We start from the raw sequence: 16,557 nt of genomic DNA, 5'->3' as shown, positions 1-16,557 counted from the left end.
TGAGGCCGGGAGAGGCTGGACTCCGGCATCTCAGGGCCAGCCAGCATGCCTGCTTTTGCTTTTTCAAAAGGACCCTGCCCTGCGCCTTTGCTTCTCGAGCTGTCGTTTTCTAGTCTTGTCTTTCTCGGGGGGATAGAACCCAGGACTTTTATGCGTGCTAGGGAAGCGCTCTGCCACCGAACTATAATCCCCAGTCCCTGTGAGGTCTTTATCGAGGTGCCTTCTTATCCCCGCTTGCTTATTCTAGGACCTCGCCGGCGCCTTCAGACAGAGCAGGATACTAATTCTGTGTCCAGGGACCCCACAAGGCTCCCCCTCAAAGCTGATGTTCTGAAGGCCTGGTATCCCGGTGCAAAAAACTCCCTTGCCCCTACGGACCTGGTACATTTCCTGAATCTTCACCACCCACTACTACCGCAAGCTGAGGGTGCACTTCCAGGGTGGAAGGAGGAAAGCCCACCAGAGCCCCACGTGAGACCTGTTGGAGGAGCAGACAGGCCGTCCTTGCTCACCCAGTACTTTTGTCCCACCACCCACTGTTATCGCTTTTGTTATGTTCAGAGCAGGCTCAAGGCGCACTTCTAGGACAGAAGGAAAGCCCAAAGGAAAGCCCACCCCAGCACAGAGCCCTTCGTGAGACTGGACAGGGAGCAGACAATCCTTGCCCACCCAGTACTTGAGCCTCCACCACCCACTGCTACCACTTTTGTTATGTTCAGTGCAGAGACAGTGCATTTCAAGAGCAGAAGGAGGAAGGCCCACCAGAGCCCCTATGTGAGATGGGATGAGGAGCAAATAGGCAGTCCTTGCCATGGTGGTGGGCCCAGAGTAAGACTTCAGGACGTGTGTGTGTGTGTGTGTGTGTGTGTGTGTGTGTGAGTGAGTGAATGTGTGTGTAAAGAAAATGATGGAAGTACTGTAGTTTCCTGGGGTACTTGGGATAGGGCTTGTCTGGCCCAGGTCAGTGGGTCAGGGTTTTGACTGGATGTGCAAGGAGGAGAACAGGCCGGCAGCTCTCGAGAAGCGCCAACTTCCCACGGGCAGAGCGCTCTGGGAACCGAGCTAAGCAGAACCTAACCCTAACCGCATGAGCCGCACATTCAGATTGGTGCCATCGGCAGCGCGGCGTCCTTAAGAGCTCCCCGAAACCCCGCCCCCTTCCTGCTAAGAGGGCGTGGCATAAGGCAAGGACCCCGCCACGGAGCTTGCTATTGGCTAGAAAGAGCAGGGTTGGCCTTGCGTTCGCCTGAGCAGGGGAGTAGACAGCTCAGCTGCAGCGGAGGGAGTCTATGCGCGCTGGACAGCAGTGGGAGGTGTGTGAGGCTCGCTCCGGCCGCAGACCCTAGGGCTTAATTGCCGGGGAGCAAGGACTCGGCGACGGGGCTGCCGGGCTACCCGGCTGAGGCTTCAAAGGCGCAAACTGATGGGACTTGCTCGCTCGGCAGCGTCTCCCCGCTCTTTTAAGTACACTGAGCGGGGCCCGCGCTGAAGTGGAAGCTGTCGGGGGGCGCGCAGCCCGGAGTCCCAGTGTGGCCCGGAGGAACGGAGCCCGTGTCAGGGCGACCCATTCGGGAGCCTGGGGACCGAGCTCATTTTGTGGGGATACCCCCACTTCTTCCCAGGGCCGCCAATCCCAGGACGGTCGAGGCGTCGGGGCAGGCTCCGAATCCTCCGCGGGGAGACCCCGTCGGGGAGAGGGCACACAGTCCCAAACTCTCTCGGGGAGCCGAGCAGAACAAGGCGGAATCACCCGGGGGCGCAGAGCCCCCGTCACGCCTCGTGCGGCAGAGAGGCCAGGGGAGCTAGTCCTCGGAGGCCGCAGCCCATGCCCGGGTTGGGGGCGCCTGCCCAGTGAGTCCTCCTGGCCGGCCGGGCGGAGAAGAGCTACACCGAAGCCGGCGGGAGGGGAGCACTTCAAGGCCGGCGGCTGCGGAGGATGGGCGCCTGAGTGGCTCAAAGCACAGCGCAGCACGGGAAAGCGAGGCGAGCTTTGCTGAGGAGACGCCAGGGGATTCCGAAGTGCAGCCTGCCCCCGGGAAGATGGCCCGGCCTGGGCAGCGTTGGCTCGGCAAGTGGCTTGTGGCGATGGTCGTGTTGGCGCTGTGCCGGCTCGCCACGCCGCTGGCCAAGAACCTGGAGCCCGTATCCTGGAGCTCCCTCAACCCCAAGTGAGTAACTTATCTGCTCTCATCCCTGGGGGTTGGAGGCACTCTAGGGTGAGGCCGCGCGCCCCCGAGTGCGTGTGAGGAGGTGTTCGGAGGAGGAGCGGCGCCCCATTTTGTCTTCTGCTTTTTCTAGTGTTTTCTTGCGGGCAGGCGGGGCAGGGTGCGGCGGGATGCGGTGGGGTGGGGGTACTTGTGACCCCTCGGCTTCCCAGCCTTCGCCTCCGCACGTCCCGGTTCAAGAGGAGATGATCGCACCAGGCAGAACTGGGGAGTCCGGGCGCTCAAGAGCGCACCCGAGAGCTGGGTGGGAGAGAGAACGCAGTCCCCTCCAGGGCCCCTGGGAACGTGGTGGTTTTCTCCGAGAGCCGCTCCGGAGGCAAGCTTGACCTGGGTGGGGGACGAGGCCAGAACACAGGTTCCTCATTTGTTTAGCTGTGGGGGTAACGCGGCGCGGGACCCGGCGCCTGGGGCGAGTAGCAGCGCCTGTATCCCCACTCCAGCTTCTCCCATTTTCATTTCTTTCTTCCCTGTTTGCCTCCCTGGCGTTTTGCTTTGCCGTCTCTTCTTGTACCCCCCCCCCCTCCCTGCCGGGGCGGTAGAAAGGCGGGCGCCGCTCCCAGGCTCACAAAGGCGGCGGGTGGAGAGGGGCGGAGTGGGAGAGGGGTTGTTTGTTGGGGGGGGGGGTCGATCCAGCGCCCGTCGGGGGTCCAATGGAGCCGGCAGCAGAGCTTCTTCGAGGGCCCGCCGGGGCGAAGAGTGGCGGCCGAGTGGGCGAGGGAGGTGGGTGGGGAACGAGCGATTCCTGCCCAGGCAGGTTCCTTTGGTCCCCTACTCTGTGTCCCCGAAATTGGGGAGCTGCGTTTAGCTTTTTTTTAAGGGATTGGGGGGGATATAAAGGAGATCCTTTCTTTTCTTTCTTCTGCTTCCCTCCACAACTCTCTCTCACCTCCAAACAACACACACACACACACACACACACACACACACACACACACACCTTTCAGGGCGGTGGCTCAGTGGTTTCTGCGCTGTTAGTGGGGAGTCGCTGGGGCTGTTGTGGTGACCTCTGGACCTTTTTCTCTTTTGGCTTGCAGGACTTTCTTTGGAACCTGGGGTCAAAATCACTCTCCAGTTTTCTGGAGGTCCTGGCAGTGTGTGGACAACCCCACACAAGGGAAAACTGGGGGCTTTGACCTGCCCCATCCCTCCTCTCCAACCCCTGTATCTGGAATTTTCACTGTCCACTATTGCGGGCTCCCAGCTAACTTCCCAGGCCCCTGTCTGCCGTGGCCTCTTGGTTTCCAGGGGCCGAGCATTTCTCAGCCCTGGAGTGGGAGAAAGTGGCTTCTTTAGTTCTCTTCTTGGGTTAAGATAGGCTTCTTACTACTGGTCAGTGGGATGGCTAAACTAGGGTCAGGGTGGACAATTCTGCTTTGGTACAAGGAAAGAGACTGGCAAGAATTTCTCCCTACCTAGAAACCAAATGGAGTGCAGTGCTCTTCTAACCGCAGAGGCTCAAAGTGGTCTGGGGACCCTGGATTGCAGAGCCCAGGGGAAAAGGTTGTATGAAGTGCCCAGTTACCCCCTGTAAGGATGGAAGCTGGAAATGCTCTCTGGAGCCTGGAGAGTTGAAATCTGCCTGGGGTAGCCCATCCTAGGGGCTCATGGGAGTGACCTAATTGCTCTCTCGGGTCTCTAACCAGAGATAGCATGCAGCTCCACAGCTGGAAAGGAGCCCTCCTGCAGAGTTGGGGGTGCTGGAAGAAACAAGATCTCTCCTGGAGCTTCCCCGTTTTTTGTGTTCTGAGCCTTTAGTGCTCTGGACGGGTTCACAGGTTTGGGGTGGGGATGGGGGGGTGGTAGCGGACTCAGTAGAACCTGCCCGAATTCCATCCTGTAATTGAGCAGATCCTGGGAATGGTCGGGGACTGATCCCAGTGCGCCCCCCCCCCCAGAGTTCCATGTACGCTCAGGGGTCTGGAATGCAGCCGCCGTCTGCGTGTGTTGGCTCGGGGTGGGGGGGGGGCAGGAGCACAGGAGGGAGGCACTGCCCTGGGCTCCACTCAAGCTCTGGGGGCTGCTTCTGCCACCGCGCCCAACCCGCAGGCTGCCACAGCCTTTCAAATAAACAGTCTCTCTCTGTCTCTCCCTCTGTACCTCCTGCCTGAGTTCTCCCTCCCTGGCCCGTGTCGGTCGTCCTCTCACACCCTCCGTGAGCAGTGCTCACCTCCCCTCTCCAGCTAGGCTCGCCTGCTCTCCCTCTTTCTCACACTCCCTCTCACTCTTAGTCACTCTCTGCCTCTTTTTCTCAAGTCCTTTTGTTTCTCGCACATGCCCGTGCTCTCCCTCGCAGGCTCATTTTCTCTCTTCCCTCCTCTCTTCCTCTCCTGGCTTTTGGTCTTTCTCCTAAGCCCTGTCAGGAGCTGGCACCCCCCACCCCTCAACAAAAAAATCTCCCAGTGCCTATAAACCCTGCTTAATTGCTTCCTCATTGGGAAAAAAATCAAAATAAAGAAGTGATGGGGCTGGGGGTCTGCTTTCAGGTTCCAGGGCGCACACAGCCCCAGCCTGAACTGAAAAGGGGAGCTGGATGGGCTGGCTCGAGACTCCCAGCTTCTGTCCCAAATTGGTGCTGGAGACTTGGGGGGGGTGGCAGTCCCTGGGTGGCAAGAGCTACTACCTCCTGGGCCCCTCCTGTCAGATTTGCCCCAAGAGTACTGAGTGGGGAGATGGGTTTGGTCCTTCTCGAGTTTGGTAGAAATCAGAGTGTGTGTCTACACGCCTGAGTCGGGGGCTGTGATCTAAATGGTCCCAGAGCGGCCCCCTCCCCCAGCCTCTTCCCCCGGAGACCTTGGGGCAGCCGGCAGGCCTCACACTTGAGTCCTCAGCCAAGTCCAGCTGCTGCAGTTCAGTCTCTCAGTTCTATTCTGACCCCTTCCTGCCCCCCACTCAGGTTCCCCCACTTCCAGGGAGGGGGGAATGTGCCTGAGATCACATTACAAACCTTCCCTATGTGGGGGTGGGGGTTCAGCTTGACATGTGGGACCCTTGACTCCAGCATGGGTGGGGGCAGCTGCAGACCCCAATTCTTGCTTGCCTGCTACAAGCCAAAGTGTTGGTCCCAGCCCCCTCACAGCTGTTGTAGCTCACAGTCCTGGGGAGGCCAGCTCAAGGGGCCCCTTTCCGGGGTGGCTAGAGACCTGACCTCTTCTACTCTGGCTGATTGGCCACAGGTGGGGGCCTAAGAGTGATGGGAACCCAGCAGTTTATTAAAGTTGCCAGTTGCTCTGCGTCTCTATCCCCACCCAGGGCAGCCAGGCAAGGGCAAGAAGGGCCTGTGAGGTGCGGGTGAGGGCTGAATTGAGGGTTCCTTTTCTTCCTTTGAGCTCTCTGTCGCATCCCCAGCTCAGGTAAATGGGTACTCCTGGATACTACTGTTTTCTGGGGTTAGGAGTGTGGGGAGAACAGGCCAGTCAGGAGGCTGCTGGTTGCCATGGGAACTCCAGGTTTGGGGGAGGGTCCACCCTGTGATTATTAGTGGAGCTGAGGTGGGGGATGCTCACCAGCCTATTCTGGAATCTTGGCCCTGTGAACCTTCGAAGCCCCTACTGGGTGCGTTATTTTTGTCTTGTGTATTGTAGTGGTGTTGCATCTGGGAGCTAGCAGCCAGGGGTGTGAGCATTTTCTACTCCAAAACGACACTGGTTGGCATGCTATCTAACAGGCAGGCAGCACCTTGCTCCTTACCACATAGTCTCCTCTGTAATCTCATCGGATGCTCCCCACAGCCCCGGGGAGTAGGTATTGGTCCCATTTTCCAAATAAGGGGGCATATGCCCAGCAAAGCGAAGTGACTTGTCTGAGATCAGTTGGTGACTTGTCTAAGGGGGCAGAGCTGTGCTGTGTGCCATTCTTTCCACATCATCCTGCTGCCCCAGAATCTAGGAAACAAGAATTTGAGGTAGGGCTCTGCCAGAGGTACTGGCCCCCTGCTGCCCCTGGCTTCCACTCTCACCTCAAAGGTAGGCATGCATCTGCCCTTGTGACTCAGGCCCTGTGTAACATAAGGAGTGCTCCAGCTTCCTCATTTAACTCCCTAGTCTACCTCCCAGGGCAGCCTGCTGGGGCCACCTGAATCCCAGGAAGCCAGCTAGTAGTGTGGCACTCCCCCATGAGCTCTGAGTAGCTCTGGGCCAGGAATCTGTCTTCCTCTCAGGGACACCATGGAGAGCAAACAACCTGGAGGTGGTGTTAAGCCTTCCCCAGTGGACACTAGTTTTGGCCAGCTTGGGCAGAGGGGTGGCCATAGTTCATGTAGGTGGTGAGGGTGGCTTCCTCTGGGACTCTCCTGGCTTCCCTGCCTCCGACAGAGCTGTGTATGTGCCAGGACCCAGCTGCTGTTCCTGCCCACCCACGCCTGGGCGGGCACTGCTGGGACACGCCAGGCCTGCTCCTGCTGCCTCGGGGGCTGGGTGGAGTTGGGGGAGTGAAAGAGGAGCCTTTAATTTGGGGGCTCCCCACCCTAGCTGAGATGAGAGCAGACTTGAGCTCTGGCTTGGGGTCCGTCCTCCACTGGTCTTGCCACCCTAGGGGAACAGGCACAGTAGTGGTAGGGTCACCAAATCAAGGCTGTATGTGGCTCAGATCTTCTTCTGAGCTTGCATTTGCATGGTCTTCCATCAGACTCCACCTTCGCCATTCTCAGATGACCCTGAGTCGCTGGAGCCTGAGGGAAGGGAGGGAGGCAAGGGAGTTTAGACCCAGTGGTATCCAGGCAGCTTTCTGTCCCTGCTGCAAGATCTCCCCCTAGAGATCATCTGCAAAAGGGTGGAGAAGGCCTCTTCCAGACAGAAGATACATGAGGGGAGGGCAGGGAGACATTGGTTTCTGACCAGTCCAGGGCCTTGAAGGTTGCTGTCCCCAGATCCTCTAGGCTTTTCATATACCAGGCTTCTTTTGAGCAATCATGATACTACCTGTAAGCTCAGTAGAATGGCTGAGGGAGGGATTTGGGCTACCCTAGATGGGAAGGGGCCAACCATAAGACAGGAGCCAGAATAGTCCTGGCTGCCTCCCCCAAGTCCTTTTACACCCTGGGGTGGCTCCCTGGGGTCCTCAGGCTATCAGAGGCTAGGGAGCAAAGGCTTCAGGGGTTACCATGGCGACCTGCTTCAGGCTTCCTGCTGGGCCATGTCAATCCCCTTATTTTCCAGAAAAGGGCTTTGTCTGGGGGTGGCCCCAGGCAGGAAAGCTTGGCTCAATAATGGGGGGGGGGCGTTAATAGTTCTTGAAAGGTGTGGAGGATAAAGAGTTTAACTTAGAGACATGTTTTCCTTCTCCTCTCCTACTCCTAACCTGGTAAGAAAAAGGAGAGACATAGAGGGTCTCCCTATAAAGTGTCATTAACATTGCTCCTGGCTTAGGACTTTACTCTCAATGTCTACTCTTGGTGCTCCCTCGCACTTTCTTGGGCTTCTCACAGGCCAAGATGAAGTTTGCCCAGTGCTGGGGCAGGGGGAGATGCTAAGCGATGTGAGCGATTAGGGTCTGGGACATCAGGTCTCATCAGACTCCCCTGCCTTTCCACAATTTAGGGAAAGGTGAGTTTCCCTCTGCCAGCCTCTATGCAAATGAACTAATGAATATTTATGAAGTTTGTTCACTGAGGTTGGCAAGACTGAGGGGTATTGGGAGCAATAGTGCCCCCCCCCCACATCCCTACCTTGTAGACTTCTGTTTCCTCGATGTCCTTGGGTTCAAGGTAGAACACTGAGTAGAATTGTTCCATCTGGGGCTTCTGGAGCCTGGGTGGCAATGGCAGACTGCATCAGGACAAACAATTCTCCTAGGTGAGTAAGCCAGGGCCAAGTGGTTAGAAAGGCAAATTGGGGCCTGGGGATATAGTTCAGTTGGTAGGGTGCTTGCCTCGCATGCCCAAAGCCCTGAGTTCAATTCCCAGCACCACAAAAATAAAAAGAAAAGGAAGGAAAGAAAGAAGGAAAAAAAGAAAGATTGGCCTGTTTCTCTTTCCAGTACCTGCTGTGACTTTTTGAGGTACAACCAATGTTTTAGGTTCTCTTAGACCTCTAGGGATTATCATCCTGGTTGGCTTCTGGCCCCTCTAGTTGACTTTGAACACCTCTCTCCTCAGTGGGAACATTTCATCTGATCTCTGGAAGTCTCTAATGTTTCTTTGGGCTCTAAGATGTTTAGAAATTGTCTGTTCCTGCCATCTGGATAGAACCAGTGTGGGCACTGGAAAGTGACAAATGCCTTGGGAACTATAAAAACTTCAGTGAAACTTGTGGGCTTTGCATGGTACATGGAGAGGGGCATTTCCTCTCAAATGTTCATTTGGGCCTCCATCCCATGCCTACTTCCTTTCTGGCATTTACCCTCCTAAGCATCAAGATGGCAGCTCCCAGCTTGGTGGAGCATCATGTGGCAAGGAAGGAGGGCTGCTTTTCTTCATCTACTCCATCCACTTGATGAGTTCCCTCCTGTGGATGAGGACACAGGGTTTGGCAATGTGAAGGCATTTGCTCAGATCTCCCAGTAGTCCCTCATTGTTTGTTCCCACTGTGTGTCATGAGCCTTCAGAAAATGGAACCACTCTCTTCCCAGATGATCATAGGAGCACGTGAACTGGTGCCCTTGGCCAACACAGCTGGGCAACATGTCTGTCTCCTTCTCCTTTTTAAGCACTACCTTAAGCCCTCCACTACCCTGTTAGAGGGTTTTTGTCACCAGGGGAATGAAACCTACCCTACTTGTCCTGGCCCTTGAGGCCTTTCAGTCTGGCCCTAGCTGATCATTTCCACCTCTTTCATCTTTCCCCTGTCCCATCCACTGCTGTCCACTCTTGCTGCATGTTGGATTCTTATTCTTCACACAGGATCCACCTTCATCCTGCCCTTTCTATGGAACCGTCTCTGACCATCTCTGAGCCATCTTTTTTTTGTTCCCTCGACTGCCTCTATTTAGCCCTTGCTGCTTGAAACACCATCCTCACAAGTAACCTACAGCTAGCCTAGGGTTATCTTTCACTAGCTAGAGTGTGGGCCTTTTCTGGGCCAAACCAAACAATAAAGTCCTTGACAGTGGGGCTGTTTCTTCTCTTCCTATTTCCAGTCTAAGAAACAAGACTAGGCTCAGGGTTACTTAGTGTTAGTGCCTGATCTCTGCCTGTTGGCAGATTATTGCTAAGAAGGATTTGGAACTGCTGAGTGCCTACTATGTGCAGGGTGTTCTCCAGGTGCTGCCTCTTGTCTCCACTACAACCCTGGGAGATAGGGGCTCCTACCACCCCCAGTTTACACGTGAGGAAACTGAAGCTCAGAGAGATCAGGCAGCTCATCCAAGGCCACTGTTCTAGTCAGGGCCTAGCATTGCAATATCATTCCCAAGTCTGTTCTTTTTTCTACATGCTACTGTTGCACTCTCAGCTCTCACCTGCCTAGGCTCAGAAATGGGGAGCTCTGCCTTCTTACTGTGCTTAGGCAAAGACAGAGTCGAACTCATAAGTGGCCCTAGACAGCCACCCTTCCCTGTTATACTCTGGTGCCTGACCTCCTAGATTACAGCATGAACCCTGGCTCAAAAGACATCTGTCTGTCTACTGTCAGGATGTGGAATGGGAGCAGTGTGGAGGTGAGGGGTCAAAACACAGATGAATGGGGTTCCTGGGGCCCTGTCTTATGTGATTTGATGTCTCTGGGTCGGGCCCCTTCTCCCCCTCCCTCTGTTCTTCTTAGGAGTGAAACTGGCTATTTGTGGATTCAGATTCTTTTATTATGGGAGTGGGGTGGGTCACCAGTAGGACATTCATGGAGTTGCACCTGGCCAGATACTGTGACCATCATCCGTTGGCTCAAGGCAATGCCTATTCCTATCTCCTCATCACACCCAAGATTAATAAAGATGGGGGAAAAGGCATGGGTCCCAGACAGGTTGAGCTCCCCCAGCTTTGGGCTGGGAGCTGCGGGGGTGGGAATGAAGGCATGTGTGGGCTTGCTCTGTGTGTGTGTGTGTGTGTGTGTGTGTGTGTGTGTGTGTGTAGGAGAGAGGAGAGAAGATAGCAGTGACCATGAAGGAATGTGAATGTGTTAGGGAGGCGGGGGGACAAGGTTGCCACCTCCAGACAGCCTGGGCCTGACACCTTGGTACGTAGCCCATTTGGCCACGTCAGCCCCCTGCGGAAATGCCACATTAGGACAAAGGGCTCCCCCAGCCAGGCAGTGCCCCACCCTGCCAAGCACTCAAAGCCTGGCAGCCTTGCCCATGGGCCACCCCTTCCACACCCTGCTAGCAGTGTGGTTCTCTCTCCCCACCCCCACCCTGAGGATGGGGGAAGGGCAGAAAGCCTACTCTCGATATCCCCACCCAGAAGGCCCAGCCGGGCCCTCATTGCCAGTTCCCTTCATTTTGGGCTGGTCTGGGCCCCTACGACCCTGAAGCTGACCACCTCCTCCTTTCTGGGCAGGTTCCTCAGTGGGAAAGGCTTGGTGATCTACCCAAAGATTGGAGATAAGCTGGACATCATCTGCCCCCGAGCAGAAGCAGGGCGGCCCTACGAGTACTACAAGCTGTACCTGGTGCGGCCAGAGCAGGCGGCTGCCTGCAGCACTGTGCTGGACCCCAATGTGCTGGTCACCTGCAATAGACCGGAACAGGAAATCCGCTTTACCATCAAGTTCCAGGAGTTCAGCCCAAACTACATGGGCCTGGAGTTCAAAAAGCACCATGATTACTACATTACCTGTGAGTCCTCCCGCATTGTGTGGCTCTCTTCCCTCCTGCCCCAGTGGAAGCTTCTAAGTGGTGCAATGAAACCACACACAGTTCAGGTCCTACCCTTTGAAGACAGGCGTGCTCCCCTCCCAGCCTGGCCTTGGAATTCTGGCCCCAGCATTCCCTGTGTGGCCGGCCGCCAGCTTGCCTTGGCACCAAAGGTTGGGTGGGAGAGGCCTCCGATTCCTGTTGCTTTCTCTCTCCTTTTCTTGTCCACCTAAGATCTAATCTTGGGAATGGCAGAGTTGGCAGAGCCCTTTGGGACCAAGCAACTTCTGCCTTTTTCTTATCAGGTAACTGAGGCCACCAAGGGACCTTCGGTCACATGGGGAGTTAGATATAGGTTTGGGACTCCAATCTGGTTCTTCTGATCTTGAATTTCTTCCAGTCCACGTAGAAGCCTCTCTCGTGATGCCAGGTCTAATTGCTTTGCCTCTGAGCAATATCTCTTAGTGGGAAGGCATCTCTTAATGTTGTCCCTGAAAAAAGAGGGACCAAGGCCTGGGCATGGGAGAGGAGCACTGCCTCTTGGGGAAGGACTCATTCTTAGCCTGGCTGGGCTGGATTACAGTGTTCCTCGCGGGAGGGAGGGACGTAGAAAGGTTTACAAGCTGCTTGCCACTCCCTACTCCCAGTTCCATCTCTGTTGGCTGAGGCAGCTTTGAGGTTTCTGGGTAATGCAGGCAGACATTCCCTTCTTCCTGACTTCTCTGACTTCTCTGGCTTTCCCACAGCAACATCCAATGGGAGCTTGGAGGGACTGGAGAACCGTGAGGGAGGTGTATGCCGTACACGTACTATGAAGATTGTCATGAAGGTTGGGCAAGGTGAGTGGCCAATGTGAGGGTCCAGTTAAGCCTTTGGAATGCATATTCCTGGCTGGCTGGGGTGTTGGGAGTGGGGGAGGAGGACCGGGTTAAAGTAGCTAAGGTCCCACATTTAGATGACCAAGGGCATCTATGCTGGCAGGACCCCTCCCTCTCATCTGTCCTATCCCTGCCCTCAGATCCCAATGCTGTGACACCTGAGCAGCTGACTACTAGCCGGCCCAGCAAGGAGGCAGACAACACTGTCAAGACAGCCACACAGGCCCCTGGTCGGGGCTCCCAGGGTGACTCTGATGGCAAGCACGGTGAGTGTATATGCTCCAGTGCCCTCTCAGGCCCCGTCTCAGAAGAAACCTAATCTGGGCCCACCCTGAAAACTGCCACATGTCTGTAGCAAATGTGGATGGCAGTGGGTGCCCTATGATGGCTTCTTCTGACTCCCAGGCAGCACTATTTACAGCCATCAGTGTCAACGGCACCATCTTCCCCTGACTAACCATTCCTCCTTCCTTGCCCCTTCCTCAGAGACTGTGAACCAGGAAGAGAAGAGTGGCCCAGGTGCAAGCGGGGGCAGCGGTGGGGACCCCGACAGCTTCTTCAATTCCAAGGTGGCACTGTTTGCAGCCGTGGGTGCTGGCTGCGTCATTTTCCTGCTCATCATCATCTTCCTGACGGTCCTACTACTAAAGCTACGCAAGCGGCACCGCAAACACACACAGCAGCGGGCGGCTGCCCTCTCGCTTAGTACCCTGGCCAGTCCTAAGGGGGGTAGTGGCACAGCGGGCACTGAGCCCAGCGACATCATCATCCCCTTACGGACTACAGAGAACAACTACTGCCCCCACTATGAGAAGGTGAGTGGGGACTATGGGCATCCGGTCTACATCGTCCAGGAGATGCCACCCCAGAGCCCAGCGAACATCTACTACAAGGTCTAAGTGCCCAGCGTGGCCTCGGGCCCCCGAGGGACAGACGGCCTGGACTGGACCTCTCCTTTCTCCCCCATGCCCCTCCCCTTGCCAGCTGTGCCCACCTTTGTATTTAGTTTTGTAGTTTCTTGGCTTTTATAATCCCCCATTTTCCCTGCCCCCTGGGCTTCGGAGGGGGGTGTTTGTGCCCCCAACCCCCATGCTCTTGTGCCTTCCCCCTCTGGCCAGGCCTCTGGGCTCTGTGGGGGCGCCCTTTCTTGGAGGGCAGGGTTGGACGCTGATGGACAGCAAGCAGGGAGACGGCCCCCTGGCCCTGCCCCCTCCCTTGCCCCCTTTCCCCTTTCCTAGGACTGCTCGTCCACTATCATCACTGTTTATAATGCTTTTGTGTTCATTTTTTTAGCTGTCAACTCATTTTCATCTGTTTTTTTGAAGAAAAATGGAAAAATGTACAAGGCAGCCCCTCCCCAGGCTCTCTGAGCCTGGCCTGACCCAGTATAAGAGGGCCTGGGGCAGAACGTGGCCAGCCAGGAAGCACAGGACGGCATTTCTTTTATAGGCTCCTTGGTATTTCAGGGGGGGTGGGGGGAGGGAAGGCCAGGGCCGTTCCTGCCCACGAGGGAAGAGGAGAGTGCCATTGTGCAAGGTGTCCCGCCCTCCCCTCCTGACCCTCCTTCTACAAAGCTGATCCTGGCAATGGGGTAGTGGCTGCCACCCTTCCACCAAAAAAAAAAAAAAAAAAAATCCCTTCCTTGTGGGATTCTTGGGCATCTCCTGCCTCCCTCACTCTCACGGTAATTAATGTCTTAATTGGCTGTTGCCTGGGGAACAGGAGAGCTGCTGCAGGCAGATGACCTCATGGGGGGTGGAGGGAGGTAAGGTGCCCAGGTGGCTATTTGCCCTGCAGAGCTGGGAGTTCCCCCAGCCCTGTTCTCTCCTCACCTTCAGCATCCCTCGGCCTGGTGGGGAAACAGAGGCCCAGGGTGGAGACCTAGGCGGGTATAAGGCTAGGTGGTCTGCTCCTTTTCTGGGCTCTAGCATAGTTGGGTGCCCCCCACCCAACCAGCTCCCACTGTCCCTGCTCCCCAGACTTGGGCTGGAGCCTGGAAAGAGGAAAAGGCTGCCCCAGGCTGGGCCAGCCTGCCGTGCACTTTGACCCCTGCTCCTTGCCAGCACGGCTGCTAACAGACTGCCACTTGAGTGCACCTTGCAGGCACTCCCAGAGCGGCCATGGAAGGAGCTGGCCTTACATCATCCACCTCCACACTGCCTCCTAGCCAGCCACCCACCCCAGTGCCAGGTGGGAGAGGGAGCAGAACAGCCAGCCCCTTCCAGGTGGCAGTTGGAAGGGTTTTTTTGTTTTTTGTTTCTGTTGCCATTTGTGTAAATACTAGTCTTTTTTGAAAAAAAATAATGTAAAGATGTTTTGTATAAACTCCGAATTATTTTCTTGTTGCTTTTTTCTTAGAAAAAATGAGAACTAAAAAAAAAAATTAACCACATGGAGAAATGGGTGTAAAATGGTGTCATGATGTTGGGGAGTGGAGCGTGAGAGTGTGCACGTGTGCGTCGGTGTGCATTTGTGTGTGTGCGTGCATATGTGAGATTCCGTGTGCCCCAAGTCACTGGCAATGTGAACAGAGTGGCCATCCTAGCCAAGCAAAATATTTCAAGTGCCCCATGATCCTGCTGCTCCCCTTTCCCTCAGGTTTCTGTGTCTCCTTGTTCTGCCATGGAGCATGAAACCATTTTCTCGTGTCCATCCTGTCACCTCTGTGGCACAGGCCATGGAAATCTGCCCAGTCTGACACCAGGCTCAGCTAGAAATGATTGGTGGGGGAAGTGTTCCCATGGGGACCTGGGTGTGTCTGCAAGTACTGCCACCACCTGGCTGGGGCTAGATCTGGGGCCTGCTGGCAGGCCCAGCCCTATTCCACCTCAGGACACCTGGAGGTTGATAGAAATAACTTCCCAAGAGCTGAGCTTTGGCCGCAGCCCACTAGGGTGGTTTCCGGCTGCCCAGTCCACCTCTCAGCCAGGATAATCTCCCTTTACCTGTCTTTAGAGCTCAGCCACACCAGAGCCCCCACCATGGCTTACGTGGGGCTTCTGGCTGGTAGTGGGAGCCCTCAAGCTAGGACAGCCCTGTGCACCCAGCCTCCCTCCCACAAGCTGATGAGTAACTTGCTCGGGTCAGAGAGTATGGAGAAGGCCCCAAAGAGGGTTTGGCCTGGATCCCACAGCAAAGACACAGACTGGCAGGGCTTAGGGCCATCCTGCTCTAACCTGGAGGAGCCTGTGGGCCTTGTGGGGGGACTCCCTGTGGAGATGCTAAGACAGATGTCAGGGGAGGAGGACAAGTGAGATCGCAGCAGCTAAAAATGGGTAAGAAGGCAGTAGAGGAAAGGAGGAGGAGGAAGGAAGGGGAGGGTGAGTAAGGGATCCAGAGCAGGAAGCCCCAGCAAACCAGCCAAGGAGCAGGCAGGCCTCTGCGGGAAGTGGGGAGCGCATGGAGAAGGCAGGGGGAGGAGAGCCCTGGGACTTGCAGGCAGAGGGAAGGGAGGCTGGGCTTGGGCTGGGCTGGGCTGGGCTGGGCTGGGGTGCTCCTGGAGCCAGCTGGGGCAGAGGCTGTTTATTTGGTTTCTCATTAACCAAAGGAAGTGCCTGGATCAGATGTGGCCTCTGTTGCTTGACTCCCTGCCCAGAGTGGGGCCTGGCCTGGCCGGAGTGGGGGGAGGGTCTCTAACCAGGGATGTTTTAGGCCAGATTAGTGCCTCCAACTGAGGTAGAGCTGGCCCCAGGTTGAATGAGCCCATCCTGTACTTCTCCAACTGAGAGTCCTTTTGTGATCTCCCACCCCACCCAGTACCAGCTGCCTCCCCCTGACATGTGGGGGATGGAGTTCCTGGGGCACCCTGGGAGTCTGCTGTGGGGACGTAAAGTAAGATGGGAGAGAGAGGGCCAAGAAGAGTATGGGGCAGTCCATCAGAGAGCCCAGAAGGTCTGTGACTGACTAGCTGTTCCCTGGCATGGGCATTGTGACTGGCGCTAGTTGAAGCTCGGCACGTACATTGTGCCAATCACACTGGTGCTTATTAGGCCCTTATGGCATAGCATCTTTCACCTGGCCAGCCCCTGCCACTTGTTTCAAGTACTTTTTACCTCCTTTATCTCATTGGACCTCATAAAGTGTCCTTGTGAGGGTGGCAGTTGGGGAATTATTTGTATTTGAGATGAGGAAACAAGAGACCCTGCAAGGGGCTGCAGCTTGCCAAAGAACAGATGTCAGGTGAACAGGACACTAGGATTCAAGCCTAGTCCTTGAATATACCGTAAGCAAATAGAAGAGTGAGGGGTGTGACTCACCCCTGACTCCCCCACTTCTTGCCTCTGGGAGGTGGAAATGAAATATTGAGGAACAGGAACCTTCCCCACCTCAGTTCCCTTTTCCCATCGGCCTGGGTCAGGGAGGGACCAAGCCTAGCTAGCTGGAGGCAGGAGGTATGAGCCTCCTCTGTTCGGGGCCCCAGACCTGCCCCACCCTCTACTCTCCTTCCTGTCCCAGCTGGGCCCAAGCGAATGGTGAGTCAGGGATAGAGGATGCTTCCCAGGTGAGGGTGGGGCTGCCTGGCGTCCTCTGCAGGCTGAACCCAGTTCCCTGATAAAGTCAAACAGCAGGTGCTAACCAGGCCTCAGTTTCCTTGAAGGGCCTGGCTTTATAGTACCAGACCAAAGTTCTTGTGACCTTACTGTACCATTCAATTTTTAGCTCCCAGAAGGCACCTCAGCCAGATAAATGTGGCCTGGCACAGTAGGCCAGGGTGGGCTGAAGAACCCGAGAAAGGA

The 16,557-nt window shown here is 55.9% G+C and overlaps 1 protein-coding gene across 1 annotated transcript; it reads left to right on the top strand.

The window, feature by feature from the left end:
• The first annotated feature begins 1,263 nt into the window (after window positions 1-1,263).
• EFNB1 (ephrin B1) lies at window positions 1,264-12,984 on the top strand. The gene is made up of 5 exons (XM_081277281.1): window positions 1,264-2,168; window positions 10,648-10,925; window positions 11,690-11,782; window positions 11,962-12,087; window positions 12,308-12,984. Exons 1-5 carry the CDS (start codon window positions 2,041-2,043, stop codon window positions 12,718-12,720), a joined length of 1,038 nt encoding a protein of 345 aa, XP_081133407.1. The 5' UTR covers window positions 1,264-2,040; the 3' UTR covers window positions 12,721-12,984.
• The last annotated feature ends 3,573 nt before the right edge of the window (window positions 12,985-16,557 follow it).

Source organism: Spermophilus citellus (assembly GCF_964194105.1).
Source record: "Spermophilus citellus genome assembly, chromosome: X".
In the NCBI taxonomy this organism is placed as follows: domain Eukaryota; kingdom Metazoa; phylum Chordata; class Mammalia; order Rodentia; family Sciuridae; genus Spermophilus; species Spermophilus citellus.
Note: the sequence above shows the minus strand (reverse complement) of the source record. Positions and strands in the feature narration are given on the sequence as shown.